The following is a 22,631-nucleotide window of genomic DNA, read 5'->3' as shown; positions in this document are numbered from 1 at the left end:
GTGGTCATTCCCTGACCTTTCCGCATCCTCCGTATTTGGTGGTCACGGGCTCGAACCCCGGTCTAATCAAGAAGCGTGTGCTACACACTGCTGCTCCTAGCCACCTGGCTACGGAGGTGCCCTCTTGAAGGCAGAGACATATTGGTGTGTATTTAGAGATGAGATCATACAGATCATCAATATTAGCATGGAAACCACGACAATTCCACTGAATTATTGTGTTCATTATTAGTTGCTTGTTAGGCTTACAGAACATTTTTGTTAAAGTTCTCTGTTTTTCATTCTTGTTTTTATCTTTTTTTGACTGTGTCCATTTCTTCTTCAACAAAAATTTCAAGGACAGCATCATCTGCAGATTTTTCATTAATATCCATTTCCTGTTGATATTTGGAAGTTATAGTTTGTTTTTCTTTGCATTCTTGGTCCGGGGAGTGGAATTTTTTGTGTGGTATCGATATTGGCATATTGACTACTTGAGTTTGAATTGCACCGTACAGAGTTTTGAGATAATTTGTGAAAGCCTCTTTTGGGGGTACTGATAATTCAGTTTGCGTTGCTGTTGACTAGTATTTTTTAGTTATTTGGGCATATGTAGGGCTGGTGGGTTGGTAGTGAGATGATTTTCTTTATATTTCTAAATAAGTTTTTTGCTTTTCTAGCTTTCACATGTTCTAGCATAGGCAGGGTAGTCTTTTTTATAATTTGGGGATATTGGTTGAAGGGCAATACAGGCTTTGCAGTCATGTTCTACTGACCAGCATTTTGCACAAGTAGGGGTCCCCCCGGCAAGCTGTCTAGGAATGTCCCTACTTCTGATATTGGAAACACCGGAGTGGGTTTGGAATAAATGGTCTGACATGGCAAACCAGATATATGGTCTTAATGGATATTGGACGATGTGCTGTGTTAAATGTCAAGATCCGATTATGTGTTGTGGTCAGATTGCCATCTTTTCTGGTGGAGATTCTCTTCACTTGAATAACTCCTTATTCTTTAAGTTTTTCTAGCATCTAGTAAATCCCAGTCTGAGATCACTCCTTCACAGGTGTTCAGTAATCTGTGGGATGTCACGGTGACTGGTAGTCCTGTAAAGAGTTTAATGTTCAAAAGTCACAAAAAAGAGGTCTCAATGAGAATGTCTCCTGACCTCAGTCTTTTTACAGACTTGGGAGATCCTTCTCTACTTTATAATTGTTTTTGGACCCTAAATGGTGAGAGTTTCTGCACTGCATTTTCACCAGTTGAGTGGATAATTAAGAAAGCTGGAATAGGATAGGTCTTTGTCTCAGTTTTTTGACATTTGGCAGTTCCTGTATTGGAATTGTCTTTCTTTTTGGATGTCTGGCAGCCCAGATAGATCAGACTTTGGTTTACTCATGATGTGTTTTTTTTTGGCCCTGGGAGATTGTCTTTTACTCCCAAGTTACCAGCCAAGCTATGTGGAGGCAAGACCTGTGCCACCTCAATTGACTCAAGGTTAGTATGAACTAAAAATAAAAAAGGGGGTTAAAGAAAGGTACTTTCCTTTCTAGGTTATATATTGAATAGATCTATTTAATTCTAATATTCAAGAGTTAAGAGACTTGCGAAACTCAGCAGAAATGTATTTACAGTAAAGCGCACCAGATAATCACTATGAAAAGGTGCTGTGGTCACTAATATCACTTGGCACTCGGGGCCAGGAAAGCACTGCTTACACAGATTCAATGGAAGGCATGCCACTGACCATCAGTAGCATTCCTTCAATTGGATTAGTTAAATTAACCCTTAATTAACACTTTTAAAGCCTTAACCACCTAGTGTGCCCACAGAAGACAAAGGAACTATAATGTTTTTTTTTTTCCCCTTTAAAACTACAATGAAGGCTCAAAAGCTGATTATAAAAAGGATGCTCATTTGTTAATCTTTCGAATTTAGTTATAAGTGGTTACTGAAATTCAAAATTTTCGTATATACAACTGTAAGCTACTCAGAGTAGTGAAACTAGCTGTTATTGAAGCTATTTAGCTATCTCTTTTATTTTTATTGATACATATCATGTAACACAACCATTATTTATCTATATTAATATGTAGACGTGCCCTTCAGCACATATATATCAGAAAAGGGATTATGCTGATGAATTTATGCATGCATAAAATAGAACCTCATTCAAGAAAAAAAAAACAATGTTAAGAGAGAGCAATATTGAATGGCTGACAATTTTCCTGGGTAATAAGCATTTATGTTTGCTTATGGAGCGACAGTAGTATGCTAAATTTATTACAAGTATATGGTTTATATAATATATGCATTTTTCAACATTTTGTTTTTAACGTTTTATATTTAAAAAAAAATTTATATGAATTTATTGAATATCTGAACTTATAAATCAATACTGTACAAGAAAATGTGCTAAAAAATTAACAATATTAAATAATTATCTCAACTGTATTTTGTAACCTTGGTACTTGGGAAAGTTAACTTAGCTATGCAGCAAACTCCCAGATTAGCAGGAGACTAGATAAGATTCATTAGCAAAACCTATAGCACAAATTAATTACACTGATTGTAGTAAAGCTATTTATTTTTGTATGAATTCCCAAGAGCCAATTTTTAGTATATGGGAGTTGGACATAAACTGAATCTCACTTTTTATATCTATTTATCCCAACATTAATTTATTTTGGATTAAAAAGGGCACAAGGTAATGCATGAATGTAAAGGTGGGGATAAATGGTCTGAAGTATTTTCCCACATGGCAGTAATTACCAGTCCAGATTTAGTATACTTACTTTCAAGAGAACATCAACGTAATAGCTGTGCTGTGACATTATATCATGAATATCCCATCTTACACCTCCCATAAGATTAAGAACTTGTTCATAATCTACAGCTCTGGAAGCAACTGTCATATACACTGGCTTTCTTAATTCCACTGCTGTGCTAATAGTCTAAAGTCAAGAGAAATATGGCATGCCATAAGTACATCATTAACCAATGAGAAAAAAATTGTTATTCATTCAGTCCTATTTAACTGGAGTAAACTAAACTCCACACAAAAAAGATTTTTTAAATTGTTCTAACTTTATAATTTCGTACCTAACTATACAGCAAATAGTATTTTAAATGTTTTTATGTATGAGGGCCACTCTGAAATTAATTCCTCCAAATTTTTTCCTACTCATGTAATACTGCATACAAAACGTGGTGTCAAGTGGAAATTTATATGCTAAAACCAATATCTTGCAAGATTCAACATTATATGTTAGGTGGCAGAACTGTGAAAATTGAGGCCAACACTAACAAGCATATGAAGTAGCAGTTTATTTGATTTTCTTATTTGCACCAATTTCTTGAATGCAGAGAACACTGTGAGCATTGAGATTCATTTGAAGAACAAGATATCAAAAATAACTTTGATATCATTATACTTGGATTTCAGGAAAGCTTTTGACACTGTTGTGCATGGAAGACTACTGTACAATTTGGAGCAGATGGTATTAAGGGCAAGTTGCTACAATGGATAAAAGGATGGTTGAGTGGGAGAAGACAGAGGGTGGTAATCAATGGGAGCTGCTCTTCATGGAGTAATGTTATTAGTCCCACAGGGTTCGGTGTTGGGTCCACTGTTGTTTTGTATATTTATCAATGATATTGATGAAGGTATATTAGACTTAGTGTCAAAGTTTGCAGATGATACAAAGGTTGGCAGGGTTGTTAATGACAGTGTGCTACTGCAACAGGATCTAGAAAATTTGGGAAGATGGGCTGAGCAGTGGCAACTGAAGTTTAACATTGACAAATGAAAAGTACTGCATATGGGTAGAAGTAACTCCAGAGAAATGTACTAACTGCGTGGTACTACACTTAAGGTGGTAGAAAATGAAAAAGACCTGGGGGAAATTGTGCAGTCAGATATGAAGTTTTCTGAGCAATGCAGACAGGCTGCCAGGGCAGGTCATGGGGCTTTGTCAATGATATATAGGAATTTTGCTAGCAGGGAAAAGGAGGTGATTATCCCTCTGTATAAGGCAATGGTCAGGCCACGCCTTGAGTACTGCATACAGGTCTGGAGGCCTCATTTTAGGAAGGATGTAGATTTACTTGAGCGTGTACAGAGAAGGGCAACAAGATTGGTGAGGGGAATGAAGGGATTCTCTTACCAAGAGAGGCTTAATTTCTGCAAATTGCAGCGGCTGGAGACTAGGCTACGGGGTGATCTGATTGAGGTGTATAAGGCCTTGAATGGGTTGAGCATGCTGAATTCTGATGGGATTCTTCCACTTGTTCAGATTATGAACCTAAGGGGGCATAAATTCAAATTGAGGAAGGACAGATGTAAAATAGATGTGTGGAAATTTGCCTTTAGCCAGTGGGTGGTTAATTGTTGGAACAAAATTCCATCTGTCATTGTGGAAGTTGATAGGTTAAATAAATTTAAGGAGGAACTGGACAAACATTTTGAGGGAATGGTTGTGTGAATTTTTTTTTTTTTTGGCTGATGCTGCATAAGCTCATACGCTTGCTTCCTTGCATCACATGTTATTATTAATACTGCTACTACAATAAATGTGAGCACAGTTATGTGTGGCAGTGATGGCAGTAATGGTTTGAAGGACATGCCAAGTCAGGCCATCTTCACAATTATGGTGGAAAATGGGGAAGGGTGAAGAGTGGATAAACAAATAAACAAAGACTGATGCATTAAGGCTTGGGTAAGCATATCCAAGAGTGAGAATAGACTTTAATGCATTGAAACAATCCTGGACAATATGGGATACAAGAAATTGTGTGTCAGGTGGGTTCAACAAATTTTAATGCCAGACCACAAATAAAGTAAAGGCTTGTGCCGATCTGGAGTGGTATATGAGAACTGGGTACACCATGAACCAGAGTCAAAGAAACAAGAAGAAATTCAGTTATCAATTTGAAAAATCACGAATTCCATTTTTTGAGACAAGAGGGGAGTTATCCTTGTGGATTTCCTGAAAAGGGGAGACACAATCAGTTTTGATTGGGGAAACACAATCAGTTTTGACTGCTATGTGGAACATTTGAGAAAGCTGAATACACGAATTGGAGACTATTGCAGTATTTGGATGGACTGTTATGCATATTCCCCCCCCCACCAAACAGAGTCTCAACCTTGCATTATCCTTCCATCCATTTTGTGCTATGAAGGATAGTCTTTGGGGGAAACTGTCAGGAGTTCTCCCAGCCAGCTTTCAGAATTCACTAGTTGTACAAGTGTACATGCCCATCTTCTTCACTACTAGGAACTAAAGTGCCCACTATAAAAGGCCTCTCTGGACAGTCCCCCCCTCCCCTCCTGGCTTGCTTGCAGCCTCCACTATCCCTATAGCTTACTTCCTCTTAGCTAGCTCTTGATAATTGAGTTTACCTATTCTTAAGGGGAAAGAAGTTTCCCCCATTCAGGCTGTTTCTGCTTGCAATTAAGTGTAGATCACTGTTGCTTGGCTCTGACCCCTCCCTCCACCTTCCCCCATACTCATTCAGAGAAACATCGTCTGACTGCTTGGTCAAGCTAACCTGGTTGTCCAAGGAATTTTACATTTGTTTCAAATTAGCAGGAGTCACATGTGTTAGTTTCTGGGTGACACACACACCATAAATAGAGCTGACATTTTTCTCTAGGGTGTAGGAATGATTTTCACTCTTTGCATGACATATTACCACCACTAACCTTTCCAACTGACCACTATTGAATCTATGCTATCTACAACCCTTCCTTCTGATTGGGAAAGACTGCACAGATTAAAAAAAAAAAAAAAAAAACCACAAACTCCTGTAAAATAGTAATGAGAGAAAAACACATGAAGAGGTGACTGCAAATAGAGAGGATGCAAGTAATAAGTATGATTGTATTAGAAAGATTTTTATCTGCAACAATGGATGGAACCCCCCAAACTATCACACCCCTGTTAGTCTTTCCCTTGGCCATCTTCCTTTCCCCACTCCTGCCGTGGCACACAACTTGATATTCCCAATTTTAAGAACAGCTAAATGAAAATAAATATAAGGACAAATTAGAAACCCTCACTGAAAGGATAGCCTTCTTTTCATATGCAGCATTTCAGAAGAGAGGAAAACAAAGGGGAAGTTAAAGAAAACAGACCTAGAATGCAAAAATTAACATCTTATGCAAAGACAGATCAAGACCAGATGCATCCAACCGGGGTGGGAATAACACAGCCGAATACCCAAATGTGAAAGGTCATAAGCTAAATGAGGAAGATGAGCTTAATAACACCATTCTGGGTGGGAGATCATACACTATACACTTGCACACATTATTAATACCTGCCCAGCAGTGGCTGTTACAGTGTGATGTTAAACAGCTGGTGTCCTACAGACTACTGTGCAACAGTCGAGCTACAATTCTCTTTATCTGCTGCTAAGCAGAGAAAGAGAATTGTAGCTCGTGCCTTCTAAGCATGAGTTACTTGTGCTTAGCAGGCACGAGAATTGTACCTACTTGTGCCTGCTAAGCAGAGAGGCTGGTAATAGCAAAGATTGTAAAGATAATGTGTAATGAGGCTGCTGGCCAACTCCAATCCCCTCCAGTGGGTAGCCTTTTCTATCTCAATCCAATCTTAAATTAAAACTCTCCAGTCTTAAATAAAAACTTAATCCAGTCTTCAGTCAAAGACTGAAGATTGGATTAAGTTACTGTGGACTAACATGTCATATTGAGAAATCCTTTATAAAGAGTTCAGTCATTATTCTTCTAATTTGAATAAGTAATATTTCATCATTATTTCAGCTGGCACCATTTCAAAGCTATTTGGCCCCTCACCAGTGGGCAAATAAGAATAATGTTATAATCATGAAGCCTAATGTAAAAACTTTGGTTTGGCTTATAATTCAACTATGTAATGACACAATTGCAATAAACAATGCCATAGTTTGAATGTAGATTTAGTTTCAGATTCAGTTTGTCAGCTACCTGAGCAGAATATCAACAGTTAAACCAATCATATTGATCCCCTTCCTTCCAGTTTTTACTTAAGTAAAAAAAAGTTTATGCTTCTTACCTTTGCATTCTCGTTAATAATCTTCTTAGTTTGCCTAACCTCCTTTCTGACTTGATTGCAGAATAGTTTTATATTTGCTGTAGGCTTCTGTATCACCTGATAATTTATATGCATCTCATGCATTTTTCTTCTCTGCCATGAGTCTCATCAGTTTATGACATCCATTAGGGTTTAAGCCTTGAAAAGTATTTCATAGTTCGTAAAAAAAAAAAAACCCTAGTATTTTCCATGATTATATTTCTAAATGCTTCCCATTTAGAATTTTCTGTTGATAGCTTCATCAGTTATCTGCAGTTCCACTGCAGTTGCTTTTATGAAAGCAAAAGCTCTTTGCTTTTGCCCTTGAGAGTAGCTGCATCTGTAAGTAAATCCCACACTGTGATATCTAACAGTGGGTCTTTTATCTGCAGATTCTTAATGAATGAAGGAAAGTTAATAATTAGACCAAGTGCATTTTCTTTCATTGCCTAACATGCGGGTAAAGAAAATATTCATCCAATAAAGTCACAAAAGTCTTACTGCTGTGTGTGTGTGTGAGTTCCAGTTGATATCTGGAAAGTTCAAGTCCCCAATTATAAGACATTCTGATTTACTGGCCCCACTCTATATGTCTATACAGTCATTCATTCTACTCATCACAGTCATAAGGCTGATAACACTCCTATTCTCATTTTTGTTTTCCCAGTAGTGATGTCACAAAAAGCCAACTCAACGCCTGTCACAGATTTTATTTGCTTCCCATCTTTCCTTCTCTATACACATTGTACTCTCTACATTCAAATTCTGCATCTGTTATATCTGAGAGATACTATGTCTCTGATATCTCTATAATGTCTGCATTTTTATAATTTCACCAGTTTTTGAAATTCACCAGTTTCTGAAATTATGGTCCTAGCAATAGTGTACATGCAAGTATACACGCACATGTTTTTACTCTCAGCTACCCTAACATCCATACAGCATAAGACAATGTTTCAGGCACTGGAAAGACAAGGCATACACACCACATACATTATGATTTTGAAGAAAATACAGCTACTCCTCGATTAATGTAAGAGTTGCGTTCCATGGAACTCTACGTAAGTTGGATTTTATGTAAATTGGAATTTCCCCCATGCTTGTGCAGCACTTCCAACTGTGCTAGCTGAATTGATTGAATAAATGTTCGATTAATATGTGAATAGAATTATTTATTGTATTTATTCAATTTTTTATCTCATGTGCAGGGAAAATTACAAAAGCGTGCAATTTAAAAAATATAAAATTACAAAAAAAAAAAAAAAAAAAAAAAAAGGAGACAGGCATAACTTCAGTAAGTTGTACTTCTCGAGCATTGTTGCCAGAATCGAATGTGGAGGTTGAGGGCTGTGGAAATTTAGAAGGGGTTGGCCACTCAACCTTAAGAAAGAACATATTAACGGATGACTGGACAGTGGCTTTTTCCTTTTCATCGTAGATTTCTTTGTAGCAAGCAGACATATCATTTACCCCTCTGTTAACTTTTAAGAATTATTCGCTGTAAGGACCCATCTTCTCAATCCTTGCCATTGCCATCACTCTGGTGATGAAGCATCTCGGCTCCTCATTTGGTTAATCTTGAGCTTCGTCAGCATTTTCTTTTTTCACTATCACTGCCTGCAAGTCAATAAGTTCTTTATTAGATAATTCTTTCTCTTCTTACTCTATTAACTCCTTCACATCTTTGGCAACAACTTCCAATTAGTGTAGGTCTGCAACCTTTACAATCTTATCTGTAACCTCTTCATATGATTTATCTTTTTCGAAGCCTTTTACATGCTGTGGGCATAGTTTCTTCCATGTGCCATTTAAACAACTTTAAGTAATCTCCGCCCAGGAAATTACTAAAATTATTAATGTTTAAGATGGCGTAGTTAAGATTTCCAAAAGTCTCTTAACGTAAAATTTTTCTCACAGTCTACTGAAAACAATACCTGAGCAAATGTGCGTAAATAGCATGCTATTAAATTCAAAATAACACCCTGATCCATAGGATGGATGAGTGAAGTCATGTTTGGCAGTAGAAATGACTTTCATGTTTGAATTGAAACCATCTAGATGCGTAGGATGTCCAGGAGCGTTATCTATTAGAAGCAAAATCTTGAAAGGAACGTCGTTGTCTTTACAATATTTTTCAACCTCGGGAATGAAGCAGTATTAAAACCAATCCTCAAAGTGAGATATTGTTATCCATGCTCTCTTATTCAATCAGACATGCATGGGTAGGGTGGCTTCACTGATGCCCTTAAATACACAAGGATTTCCAGAATGGTACACAAGCAGTGGTATTAATCTGTAATCTCCGACTGCATTAGCCCCAAGCAAGTGCATGGCCCTATATTTTGAAGCCTTGAAACCTGGCATTGTCTTTTCCAATACAGAGCAGTCTCATCAACGTTAAAATTTTGCTGCATCGAATAGTCAATCAATAATTCATCAATAATTTTTTCCAACATATCACAAAATTTCTCTGCAGCTGCAGAATCTGCACTGGCGACTTCACCGCATACTTTAATGTTTTGAAAACCAGCGCAATGCTTGAACCTATTAAACCACCCACTGCTTGCCACAAACTTGGCTTGGGGTTTGTCGTACTTATCCTTAATATCTTCATAAATACTTCTTGCTTTTGCTTGAATGGTCATTGGACTCAGAGGCACTTGCTTTTGAACCTGATTTTCTATCCATATTATTAATATCTGTTCCATCTTCGATATAGCTCCTGAACACTGTTTAGTGATCACTGTTGATCTTAAGTGTGTTGATTCTTTGGCATGTTCTTTTATACGTGCACTGTCCTTTAAAATAGTATTCACCGTTGAAGCAGCGAGACCTAATTTCCTTGCAAAAGGTGGCAAACTTTGTCCTTTTTTGTACTTCTTAATCATTTTCATCTTCATTTCTAAATCAATTTTGTTTCATTGCTGGCACTACCACCACTTGCACTTTCCGTTGGTCGCTTTTCCTTCATCGTCGTAATATGTAAATTGGAATGAACTGAAGTTTCTGAAAATTTGTTTTTTGTATGACTGAAGATTTCAGTGAAGGGGAACACATTTCACCTAACGTAAAAACACAGAATTGCAGTTATCTGGATTATCGCAAATGCAATAAGATCGAGTTTACTACTCGTTTATAATTAGATGCACTAACAGAAAAGACCAATAAACCGGAAAGTGCAAATCGTTTTTATTGTTTTATGGTAGTGACTTCCAGAAACGTGTTTTAGAAAAATATCACAAAGGCATTTAAAACTGATTCTTATAACGGAACATCTGATAATGATGAAAGTGTAGTGCAATTTCCATTATAAATATGACCTTTTAGAGAGATAAATAGCTTAGAAATATAGCGATATTTTCGACTTCCAAGGACTTGGAACGAATTAAAAAAAAAAAAAAAAAAAAAAACATGTTATTGGGTTCATATTACGATATTTTCACAATATCTCCATTTATTTGCTATCAGGGAGAAGGAGATGATTGTCCCTCTGTATAAGACAATGGTCAGGCCACGTCGTGAGTACTGCGTACAGGTCTGGAGGCCTCATTTTAGGAAGGATGTAGATTTACTTGAGCGTGTACAGAGAAGGGCAACAAGATTGGTGAGGGGAATGAAGGGATCCTCTTACCAAGAGAGGCTTAAGTTCTGTAAATTGCAGTGGCTGGAAACTAGCACCTGCGCGGTGATCTGATTGAGGTGTATAAGGCCTGAATGGGTTGAGCATGCTGAATTCTGATGGGATCCTTCCACTTGTTCAGATTACAAACCTAAGGGGGCATAAATTCAAATTAAGAAAAGACAGACGTAGAATAAATGTGCGGAAATTTGCCTTTAGCCAGTGGGTAGTTAATTGCCGGAACAAACTCCCATCTGTCGTTGTGGAAGTTGATAGGTTGAATAAATTTAAGGAGGAACTGGACAGGCATTTGGAGGGAATGGTGTGATTTTTTTTTTTTTTTGGTTGATGCTGCATAAGCTCATACACTTGCTTTCTTGCATCACATGCCACTACTACTACTATTCCTACAGATGCAAGATACGTTCCCTATTTTTTTCAGTTTGTGCCAGCTGGCAAAAACTTATGTAAAGTCAAATTTGTGTAAGTCGAGTATTACGTAAGTCAGGGAGTTCCTGTATATGAGAAAGCTACCTCCTTTATTAGACTAGACAAAGACAGCAGCAAATTTAAAATTGAGTAAGGAGTAATACAAAGAGACACAATATCTCCAAAGTTATTTACTGCTGCCCTTGAAGAAGCTTTTAGAAGATTGGATTGGTTGCAGAAAGGAGTCATTGTGCATGGAGAGTATTTAAACCATTTACGATTTGCAGATGACATTGTGATCATAAGCCACGATCCCAAAGAATTAGAGGAAAATTTTAATCAGTTATATAGAGTTAGTAAAGATTTTGGACTAAAGATAACTTTTTAAAACAAAAGTAATAATGAAAAAGTATGCTACAGAAAAGGATATAACCATTGAAGGAGCAAAAACTGAAAAGATGGATTCATATACTTATCATGGACAAGATAATAATGATAAATTGCTGGAAGTCAAGAGAAGAATAAATTTCGGATGGATACCATTCAGGAAATATAGTCCCATACTGAGGAGCAATATCCCAATTTGTCTGAAATGTAAAATAATGAACCAATGTATACACCCCACCATGATTTTTTCAGAGAAACACATGGATTAGGCGGCAAACTCAAGTACAGGTGACCCCCGCTTAACACTGATAATGTGTTCCGGAAAAACAGAGCGCTAAGTGAATCCGCACTAAGCGAGCGCCGCATTCCCATAAGGTAACATATGTATTTGTGAGTTGTGGTCGGTGGTCATAGGATATTTCCTAATCAGTAATAAACGGTAGTGAAAAGATGCACAAATGTCGGTCAAAATATTTAATATTCAAATCTTTGTACATATAAAATATTCTGCATTACGTATGTATATAATTATATGGTAACTACGTATGTATCAAAATTAAACTTAAAATTCCAATTAAAATGATAAATTTAATTGATCTAAATTGATTTAATTTTATTGATGAATTTAATTATGAAAAATGTGTCGATTTTGGGTTGAACTTTGACCCTCTTCCAAATAAACTAAAAGGGGTATTGATTTTAAATCCCCCGCAGCATTACCACCAACAATAAAGTCAACCAATCCTTCCCCGCTTTGAAACCTGGCATGTTTTTTTCTTCTTTCAATATGAAACTTCTTTTAGGCATTCGTTTCCACAAAAGTCCTGCTTCATCTATGTTAAAAACTTGTTGAGAAGTATAACACATAATACCCCTCTTCAATAATTTTAACAAGTTCTTTTTTGAAACTTTCGGCTCCTTGATCTGCACTTGCGGCTTCTCCCTGGATTTTAAATCTATTCAACCAGCCCTTACTAGTTTTAAATGGTTCCGATTTTTTTTTTTTTTTAGGTGAGTTTTCTTCAGATCATCATATAGGCTAATCTCTCTCTCTCTTTCTCTCTCTCTTATTATTTATAATATTTAATTTAACTGAATTCTGCATTGGATATTATCTTCAATAAAGTTAAAGTTATTCCTTTTCAATCCTAATAGCTGGCTTAGCACTAGTTGCTTGCAGTGGAACAGCTATCTTTCCCACTGCTAAAATTAATTCTTTATTTTTTTTTATAATTGTTCTTACAGTTAAACTTGCAAGTCCTAAATTATGGCACACATCCGCTTGTCTTTGACCAGAATCGATTCGCTTCAAAACGTCTAATTTAATTTTCAAATTCAGTAGTATTTTTCTTACATTTATAGTCTTTGTACTGCACCCAGACGTTGTTGCTTTTTCATTCTTATCGGCCATTATTAACTCTTCGAAAATGTAACTGCGTTGGTTGCATTAATTACGATACAACGTTCGAGTAAACTGTTCACTACGCACAATGTCTAATACTGTACTGAGTGATGACTAGACTTTGGATAAATGCATATAACGCAAATATTACAAGCAATACACTTGATCATTTTTTAAAATGTTGATCTCGGAATATAACAAGCCACTGTACTGCAATTAAATTAGCGCGAGAGAGAATTTCACTGAGCGTGGGAATATTTCTCAAGTCCGTGGGAAACGTTTTAACTGTATTTTTTATACTCATTTTCAAGCTATCGACTCCATCAAATGAAACGATTTCGTTAAATATGCCAAAAATGCAATCTGTAAAAGAGCGTTATAGTGATCTGTGACAGCGTTATAGTCAGATAGTGGTTATAATATAAGAACAGCGTTATAGCGAATCAGCGTAAAGCGAACCACGTTATAACGGGGGCCTGCTGTAAAGGACATTCTTATCAAAACTAAAGAACTGAAATGGGCTTGGGCAGGACACATAGCTTGAAGACATGATGACACAGACTAAGAAAATAACAGAATAGTACCCAAGAGGAAAAAACGACCTGGAAGATAACGGAGATGGACAGAATGAAATTCAAGAGTTCATGGGCAGTAAATGGGTAGTCACTGCACAAAACAAAAGGAACTGGAAAGTTGCTGGAGTGGATTGAAAATGGCTGATGATGATGATGAATCCTAACATATATCTGCTTGTTCCAAGAGGGCTTCACAGTGTTTTAAATTCCCAAAACCTTGGTTTCTAGGCACATTCAAATAGCAGTGCAAGAATCACTTGTGCCTCTGCCTGCTGTTAATCTATTAGTCTGTATATTCCCCTCTCCCCCACCAGTTAACTTGTCTGTATCTTTAGCAAATATTCTTGAAGCCATTCTATTTAATTTATCTCGACCCTTTAAAAATAGTCTCTCCTGTTAAAAAGCAGACTATGATGAGAAAATTTTACTCCATGAACTTTCACCATGTCTCTTCAAGGGCGAACTGAGTGACAAGGTTTTTATCATGTACTTGCTCCCTTCTATTGTGTCTGTGCAGAATTTCAGATTTTTTTTTTTTTTTTTTTTTTTTTTTACTTTCAGATTTAACCCTAATTTGTGACTTTTTGTCAACACTGTTTTTTACCTGTTAATTATATCCTCAGTTCTCCTATTTTTAAATCCTCCTACTTTTTACGGGACCAGCAATCTCTACTGTGGAGGATGTTATTGTGTTGTATGATGCTGGAGCATGGGCTGAGTGCTTAATAGGTCCTTCTCTTTTAATCCTTTGAGGATATTAAACCTGTTCTTTAAGTCCTTATATAAAGCCATCAGATTTCTGAATTTGCACTTATATTCCTCATTCTTTGGAATGAACACACAAAGTCGTCTCCCATGGGTGCATTATGTCCTGCTAACAGTACGTTTGCAAAGAGGAAAGAAGTAAAGCATATACTATAATCTTTATTTGCAGAACTGTCCTCAGAATTTATATTCTGAACTTGTTGCTTTGCTGCTCTAGTCTAAGACATGATTTTTGTCTAAACATAACACACGAAACTATGAGATATATAAAAATAATAATGCTACACTAATACCGCTTATTTGATGGCAGTATAAACTAATCTATTTTAGATGACAGTGTACTATTGTGATACAGTTAAGTCATAAAATTTTGCTATAAATTTTATAGTGTATCAAGGAGAATGAGTTTCAGTTTAACAATTTTCTTTCTTTCTTCCATTTCAGTTTAATGTGTTAAACCAAGCAGAGTTAGAAGTGGGCAATACAATCTACTGCTTTTAGATTACTGTACTGCTATTTTTGTGATACAGTTAAGTTATAAAATCACATTTGTTGTTGTTGTTATTTGGTTTTTAGGAGCATTAGCAACTAAGGCCATATTGTTCCGGGATATGTGGTGGTCAGGGAATGACCTTTCCGCATCCTCTGTATTTGGTGGTGACGGGCTCGAACCCCGGTCTAATCAAGAAGCTTGTGCTATGCACTGCTGCTCCTTCCCACCTGGCTATGGAGGCGCCTCATCACATTCGTATTTGCTATTAATTTCATAGTTTATCAAGGGGAATGTCAATTTAACAACTTCTTTCTTCCATCTCATCTTAATGTATTAAAACTAAACAGAGCTAGAGGTGAGTTTGTTTTAATATTAGAAATATTGACTACTTGATATACAGGGTGATTCAGGAGTAATAGTAAATATTTTGGGAAGTTATGGTATCGATTATTCTGAGTAAAAAAAGTTCACATAAACATGTGTCCAATTCTCAATGGATACGGAGATACAGCCATTTGAAACTGGTGCACACAAATTTTTGAGCCCTTATGAGAGGTATTAAAAAATGATAAATTACTTATTGCTTGTATTTATTGACTTTTTAAATGATACAAAACAAATAATTGGCAAATTCATTTTACAGTTCACAATAAATGTTTGAAAATCTGACTGCCAACCCGAATGCACTTTGCAATTCTTGTGGTAATATGATGTGTTGTTGAGATTGTTTTGCCGTTCATTTACGAGGGCAGTAGTATCAAAAATATGAGCGAGCAATTTGTCTCAAAAGGCAGATTATGAGAAATCTTTGGCAAGGGATGCAAAGAAAAACAGCAAAGAGTTCTTTACTTATGTAAACTCTAGAAAGAAGGGGATGAATCAGATTGGTCCACTTGATATCGATGGGTCAACTGTTGATGATCCTGCTCAGGTAGCTAACAAACTAAATGAATATTTTGCATCGACATTCACACATGAGAAGTTATTCAGCAAGGGGAATGCCAGAGGTGTATTCAACTCTGGCAGTAAGCTAGAGAATCTTGTAATAACTGAGAGTAAACTGGAGGAGAAATTGTTGAAGATAAACACAAGAAAGGCACCTGGGGTGGATGGGATCTATCCAGTTATATTAAAGGAGGCAGCAAAGGAAGTAAGCAAACCCTTAGCCATAATTACTAGAGCTTCCTTGGACTCAGGAGAGGTACCAATGGACTGGAGATGTGCAAATGTGACCATAATTCACAAAGGAGGATCAAAGGCTGACACAACTACTACTACTACTACAAGTAATTATAGACCTGTGAGTTTAACTTCTATTCCCGGAAAATTAATGGAGGCACTGGTTACAGAAGGACTGCAGGATCATCTAGGCAAGACTTCAGTTACAGCTCGGACACAGCATGGTTTTGTTAAGGGGAAATCTTGCCTGACCAATTTGATTGGATACTATGATGCAGTCACAAAAGAACTGGATGCATGGAATAACTTTGATATTATATACTTGGGTCTTAGAAAGGCTTTTGATACTGTTGCACATGGAAGACTGCAGCACAAATTGGAGCAGTGTGGCATTGGAGGCAAATTGCTGCTATGGATAAAGGGGTGGTTGAGGGGAAGAAGACAGAGAGTGGTAATCAATGGACACTGCTCATCGTGGACTAATGTTATCAGTGGAGTCCCTCAGGGTTCAGTCTTGGGTCCATTATTGTTTTCTGTATTTATAAATGATATTGATGATGGTATATCAAGTTTAATGTCGAAGTTTGCAGACGATACGAAGGTGGGCAGGGTTGTCAAGGACACTACTGACACTATTCTGCTACAACAGGATCTGGAAAGGTTGAGCAGATGGGCTGAGAGGTAGCAAATGAAGTTTAACATTGACAAATGTAAAGTACTACATATGGGAAACAGCAACCCCAGAATGACGTATCAACTCTGTGGTACTACACTGACAGTGGTAGAGAATGAAAGGGACCTGGGGGTGGTTGTGCAGGCAGATATGAAGTTCTCTGAGCAGTGCAGATGGGCTGCAAGAGTAGCTCATGGTGTATTGTCAATGATATTTAGGAATTTTTCTAGCAGGGATAAGGAGGCGATTATTCCCTTGTATAAGGCAATGGTCAGGCCACATCTAGAGTACTGTATACAGGCCTGGAGGCCTCATTTCAAGAAGGATGTAGAGCTGCTGGAATGAGTACAGAGAAGGGCAACAAGATTAGTGAATGGAACAAAGGGGTGCTCTTATGAAGAAAGGCTTAAGTTTTGCAAATTACAGTGTCTGGAGACTAGGCACCAGCGAGATGATCTGATAGAGGTGTATAAAGCCTTGAATGGTTTGAGCATGCTCAATGCTGATGGGATTCTGCCTCTTGCTCAGAATAATCACTTGAGAGGGCATAAATTCAAATTGAGGAAAGACAGATGTAGGACAGACGTGCGGAAATTTGCCTTTAGCCAGCGGGTGGTTGGTTGGTGGAACAGACTTCTATCCCTTGTCGTGGAAGTTGATAGCCTAAATAAGTTTAAGGCTCAGCTGGACAGGTATTTCGAACGAACAGAGGGGTGAAGTGGAAGTGGTTATTTTTTATTTATTTATTTTTTTTAAATTTTTAATTTTTTTTTTTGGCTGATGCTGCATGAGCTTGCTTTCTTGCATCAAATGCCTCTACTAATGCTAATGTTAATACTTGCGTGTACAATAATGCTACGAGGATTGTAAATAAATTTGATGAATTTGAAGTACTGATTAAGTCGTAAAATGCAGACATTGTTGGAATAGCAGAGCCGTTGTATCACTCAGACATACATGATGCTGAATTTGAATATGTGAAATACAATGAATATAGAAAGGACAAACAGACAGGACAGAAGGGGTGGAGGGGTTATGCTCTTAGTTAAGAAGAATACTAAATGTCATCCATCCAGATGACTTGTGGGACGAGTGCAATTATGAGTCCGTTTGGTGTGATATAAGCACTGGCTAAACAAAATTGATAAAAACTGACAAAAGTACATCACTTAAGAGAAAAAAAGAAACATATACACACAACATTCATGATCTGAACAACATGATATATCTTATCAAATGTCAACACCATTGTATTGCATGTTTTATAGGCAGCACAATGTAAAATTCAGATCAACAGAACTGTCAATACCAGAACTTATTATCATAGAAATAGCCCCTTAAATCCAATTATTATGCAACAGAACTTAGTCAACATGCATAGTCACATAACTGTAACTCTCAAATAGTTTCAGCAATAACCTTAATGAAATTAAATTCAAATCATAAACTATTAATATATAAAGCTTTGGCTATTGAATGGTTCCATCAGAACTTGCAAAACATGATTCTTAACACGAAATTACCTTTTGCCAATATGGTGTCTGATGCACATAAAATTCCCAACACATGCTTTAGCTGTGCATCCTTGGAGTTAAGTTCACCAATAAAAGTACACAGTTTTCTCTCCTTGACATAACCAACTGACCACATTTCACAAAAGTCTTCTGTTAAGACTCTTGGTCCACTTTACAATTTTAATTATGTATAACAACTTGAGAAAAGAGTGGTGCACTTCTTTTTTATATGTCTTTAAACCATATGGATTAAAAGGCAAATCTATACTCTTAATCCATATGGTTTAAAGTTTGAGTAAAAAAGCATAAGCTCTAGCCAAAACTTAATGAAAGTGGATGGGTTGAATGAATTCAAGGAAGAACTAGACAAATTCTTGGAGGATACGGATAGGTGAAAAAAAACAAACAGTATAGTTTTTTTTTTTTTTGGCTGATGCTATATAAGTTTACTTTCTTGCATTATTTGCCATCACTGCTACTACTATGATGGTTCAATATTATTTGTTGATAGTTTATCCATACAAAATATTGATGTGTGAAGTTAAAAATGTCTACACATTTTGTTTATTTAATATTGTTTGGGGTTTAATAGCTCTTGCTGTGCTTATTAACATTTCATAGGTCATTCGCTATTTTTTTAAAAATTTAAGTGATTGATCAAAGTGTGAAGGAGAGTTTGGATGGCTAACATGATATTGAGGGGACTTTTCAGCAATGAGCAAAAAAAAATGAATAACAGTCATGTCCAATACATAATCCTGCTAAAATTATCTTTTATTGTCGACTTTAGGTTTGTCCAACAAAGTTGTAATGTCTTTTGCAAAGTTTGTATATGGCTTGTTGCTGCCACAGTAGTGGCAATAGCTTTTACTGTCACTTCATCTGCTTGTTCATTTCCTATTATTTTCACATGTCCTGAAATATAGCAGAATCTAACAATATGGCTTTTGCTAATTTATTTCCAATCTTTCTAATATTGAAGAATTGGGTATATGTATTTATATTTGTAGGGTTCAACCTCTCTGGCAGTATGCTCATAAAACATTTGTGATTTAATATATACTTCAACTTGGTGTATATCCAAGGATAGTTTCATATTCAATGCAGTGCTCAACATGTATTATATATAGAGACACTTTGAGCTGTATTAAAACATTTAAAAGCGGTTCTTACTATTACTGGAAGATGGCAGCACAGAATAAAATCATGACATTAGTTTTTTTTATGTGAAAACATCTATGGCGGCACTAGAGTAAAACCGATTGGTAACCATGTTTTCTTACGAAAATGACGTGATTGACGTCACTTCCTATTAGGTGGCTGTCAGATTTTAAATGAAAATGATGTCACTTCCTAAATGGCACTAACAATGCTAACTCAGTCACTAACGTTTGATTCCGTAGAGTAAGCAGCGGGTAGTAATATTATACAAGAATAAAATGCAGACTTTATAAAATCTTCTTCTCAAGATTTTAATCAACAAAAGCCTTCTAAGTAGTGTATGTAAGTAAGTTTCGATCAAACTGTTCAAAAAATTCAAACAGTTTTACACTAGTAGATATATGTTTTCACCTAAAATAAAACATCTTTCATGCATACAGGGTACACATGCGGCCTGCTTCTTTTTTTTTCACTCCTTATTACATATACACTAAAATGTGAAAATTGTCTTCTTAAAAAGACAAACAAAACCCTACAAACAACAAACTGAATTTTAAGTTTTTAAGTTGCCACTGAAGGGTCTAAAAGAACCGAGTGAGTCTGTGAATAAGTCTGGAAATACAGTAAACCCCCGCTATTCGCGATCGCCAATTTAATATAAAATGAAACCTAAAAAAATACAGTAAATGCACATGATCGAATGAATAGCAGTTTGCAATTCACGTATTGCATACGTTCTACGATACTGAATAAATTAGAAGTTATAAATAATGTGTGTATATTGTTTTTGTGCTTGCTATATAAAAACTGGTTACAACAAGCCACACCAAACCTGAAAGTGACAACTAAAAAGAAAATAATTCGAATGATGATGCCACTGAAATGGAAGTACAAGAAAAAGCTCAAAAAAGTTCAAAAAGTTGTTTTAAAAGAATTAAAAAGTATAGTGAATAACGAACAACCGTTGGCAGGAGAAAATGAAGGAAGCAATAATATTAATACGGAACATGTAAGTCTGAATTTTAATAACGGTGTTAAGAATGTATCTTGTCACTAATGGCCAACATTTCAAAAATTTGTGGAAATACAAAAATGAAAGTATTGAAAAAAAAAAAAAAAAAAGAGAAGAAATGGTTATTTTATTGCAATATATATTGTTTTCTGTGCCTTTTATTTGTATCTGGCACAAATAATGTTCCATTTTTCAATGAAAAGCTATCAACATTTGATGTTTAGAAGGTTTAATACCTTCGTTGCCCTCTTCTTCCTCTTGTCATTGATATTGTCACTAGTTCTTAAATTTGAATTTATTTATTTATTTTTTTGTAACTAGAAAATGTTGGAGTCACTTGGATATTCAACTACTGTGATCATGTAAACAGAAATAGGGAAAATTTAGGGAAAACAGAAATAGGGAAAATTTTATTTAGTTTAATATCTTCATTGCCCTCTTCTTCCTCTTATCACTGATACTGTCACTAGTTCTTAAATTTGAATTTATTTATTTATTTTTTTTGTAACTGTAGAAAATGGAGTCACTTGGATATGCAACTACTGTGACCATGTAAACAGAAATAGGGAAAATGTAAGGCAAAGTGTGGATGATTCACTTCCGCGAAACAACAGATGACCACTTGTCAGGGTAAAGGAAAACTACTCTCTCCTAAATCTCTAACAGGGTGCTAATAGTAGATGGTTAACAAGAGCCTACTGTCTGAATGTAGAATACACCTTGATCTGCCTGCTGGTTATGGATATATAGAAAGTAGTTGACCAGCTCGACTTCTCGATATGTGGGACAGATAGTCGGATAGGTTTTATGGGTACAACTAAGTTTCAGATGGTAATTGCTTTAGCTCTTAATTCATGCTTAGCAACAGCACTATTGCCCAGTTAAGTCTCTCATATTTCTTTTGTTATATGAAAATTTTCTTCATTCCATGGAAACTATTTTAAATGTAATTACCATGGGAAATTCAAAAAAATTTACTAAATAGAAAAATTCACTATAAACAAGTTCGTTAAACAAAGTCCCAACTGTACTTATTATTATTATTTATTATGATTTTACCAATTATCGAAAAAAGGTGTGTAGCCACGAATTTGCCAAAGGTGCCAAAAGCATAGTTATTATTATTACTACTACTAGCCATATAGTGCAAGGAAGCCTGAAGCTTATGCTGCATCAGACAAAAAAAAAAAAACATTCCCAAGTTACCCTGAGAGAGAGCGAAGTAGAAAGGAAACACCAAGAAAGAGAAGAATGATGATATCCAGCTCAGGACCCTGGGTGTGCCAAGCCCATACTCACTAGATGTGAGCCCCTGGGGGTTGTGCCTCTGTTTAGACATAATGTTTACTTTTGTCTAGTACACCGGACCGAACCTATTGGTAACTCTCTAGGAGGATTCCAGATCAGCTAGTGTATAATCTTGCTACCTCTACTCTGCCAGATAGTGACTGGAGGGAGCCCGAGTAGTGTGTATGCAGGGAGCATTGTCGAGGCCATGTTATGTCAAGGATCTGGGTATATTCTTACCACATGTACGCCATATCCAAAAATTTCATTACTTCATACAGCATGTCCCACCCACTTTTTCTTACTATTGAATACACCATGAATTGTCAAACTAATAGAGCAAGCTTATCTGCGAAAAGATCTAAATCTCCCAAGCACTTCCTAATTCATTTCACAAATATACTTGGTCTCAATTCTAATCTCAATGATGTCCATTTCCACTTGCAGTCTGCCAAACCCCACGTACTTTTTCTGACAGAATCTCAGTTATCGGTTGATTCAACTACTGCTCATCTCAGATGCCCAAATTATACGCTATATGATTCCTTTCGCCTCAAAGGTGGTACTTATGCATGTCCGTTCTGATATTCCCTGTCAGAGACTTGGCAATTTGGAATCTCCTCTCTTTGATCTTCTCTGGCTTAAAATCTCTCTACCTCATTGTGTCAAATTCATCTGTTGTCTCTACCGTTCTCCCAACTCCACTAATCACTTGGAGCTCTTTGACTTCCTCTCTTTGCAACTTGACTTTCTCCAGTCCAACTTTCCTAACAGTGAGGTAATTTTCCTTGGTAATTTTAATGTTCACAACTCCAGCTAGCTTCCGTTTTCTAGTTACACCACCCAGCAGGTCGAGATGCTGAGGCTTTTGCAATTACTAATGCCCTAGCACAGATTGTTCATTTACCTACAAGAATACCGGCAATCCTAATCATACAGCCAATATGCTTGATCTTTTTCTCACAAACAACCCTTCTAAGTACACAGCCGAAGTGAGAGGTCCTTTAGGCACTTCAGATCACAACTTGGTGATTGTCTCTTCTCCATTGGAACCTTTATCTCATGGCTATTCCCAACCTC

At 36.4% G+C, this 22,631-nt stretch overlaps 1 protein-coding gene across 1 annotated transcript in view; it reads right to left on the bottom strand.

Moving 5' to 3' along the window:
- Vps50 (vacuolar protein sorting 50) overlaps positions 1–22,631 on the bottom strand; it is a 731,402-nt gene that overhangs the window by 38,803 nt on the left and 669,968 nt on the right. Inside the window, exon 23 of the mRNA XM_090374870.1 lies at positions 2,775–2,933. Within this exon, the coding sequence (XP_090230996.1) occupies positions 2,775–2,933 (159 nt within the window). The remainder of the gene's footprint in view (positions 1–2,774; positions 2,934–22,631) is intronic.

The sequence above is a fragment of the Mastigoproctus giganteus genome, chromosome 1, assembly GCF_048544385.1.
Source record: "Mastigoproctus giganteus isolate SK-2022 chromosome 1, ASM4854438v1, whole genome shotgun sequence".
Classification (NCBI taxonomy): Eukaryota; Metazoa; Arthropoda; class Arachnida; order Uropygi; family Thelyphonidae; genus Mastigoproctus; species Mastigoproctus giganteus.
The sequence above is the reverse complement of the archived record's forward strand: the minus strand, read 5'-3'. Positions and strand labels throughout refer to the sequence as shown.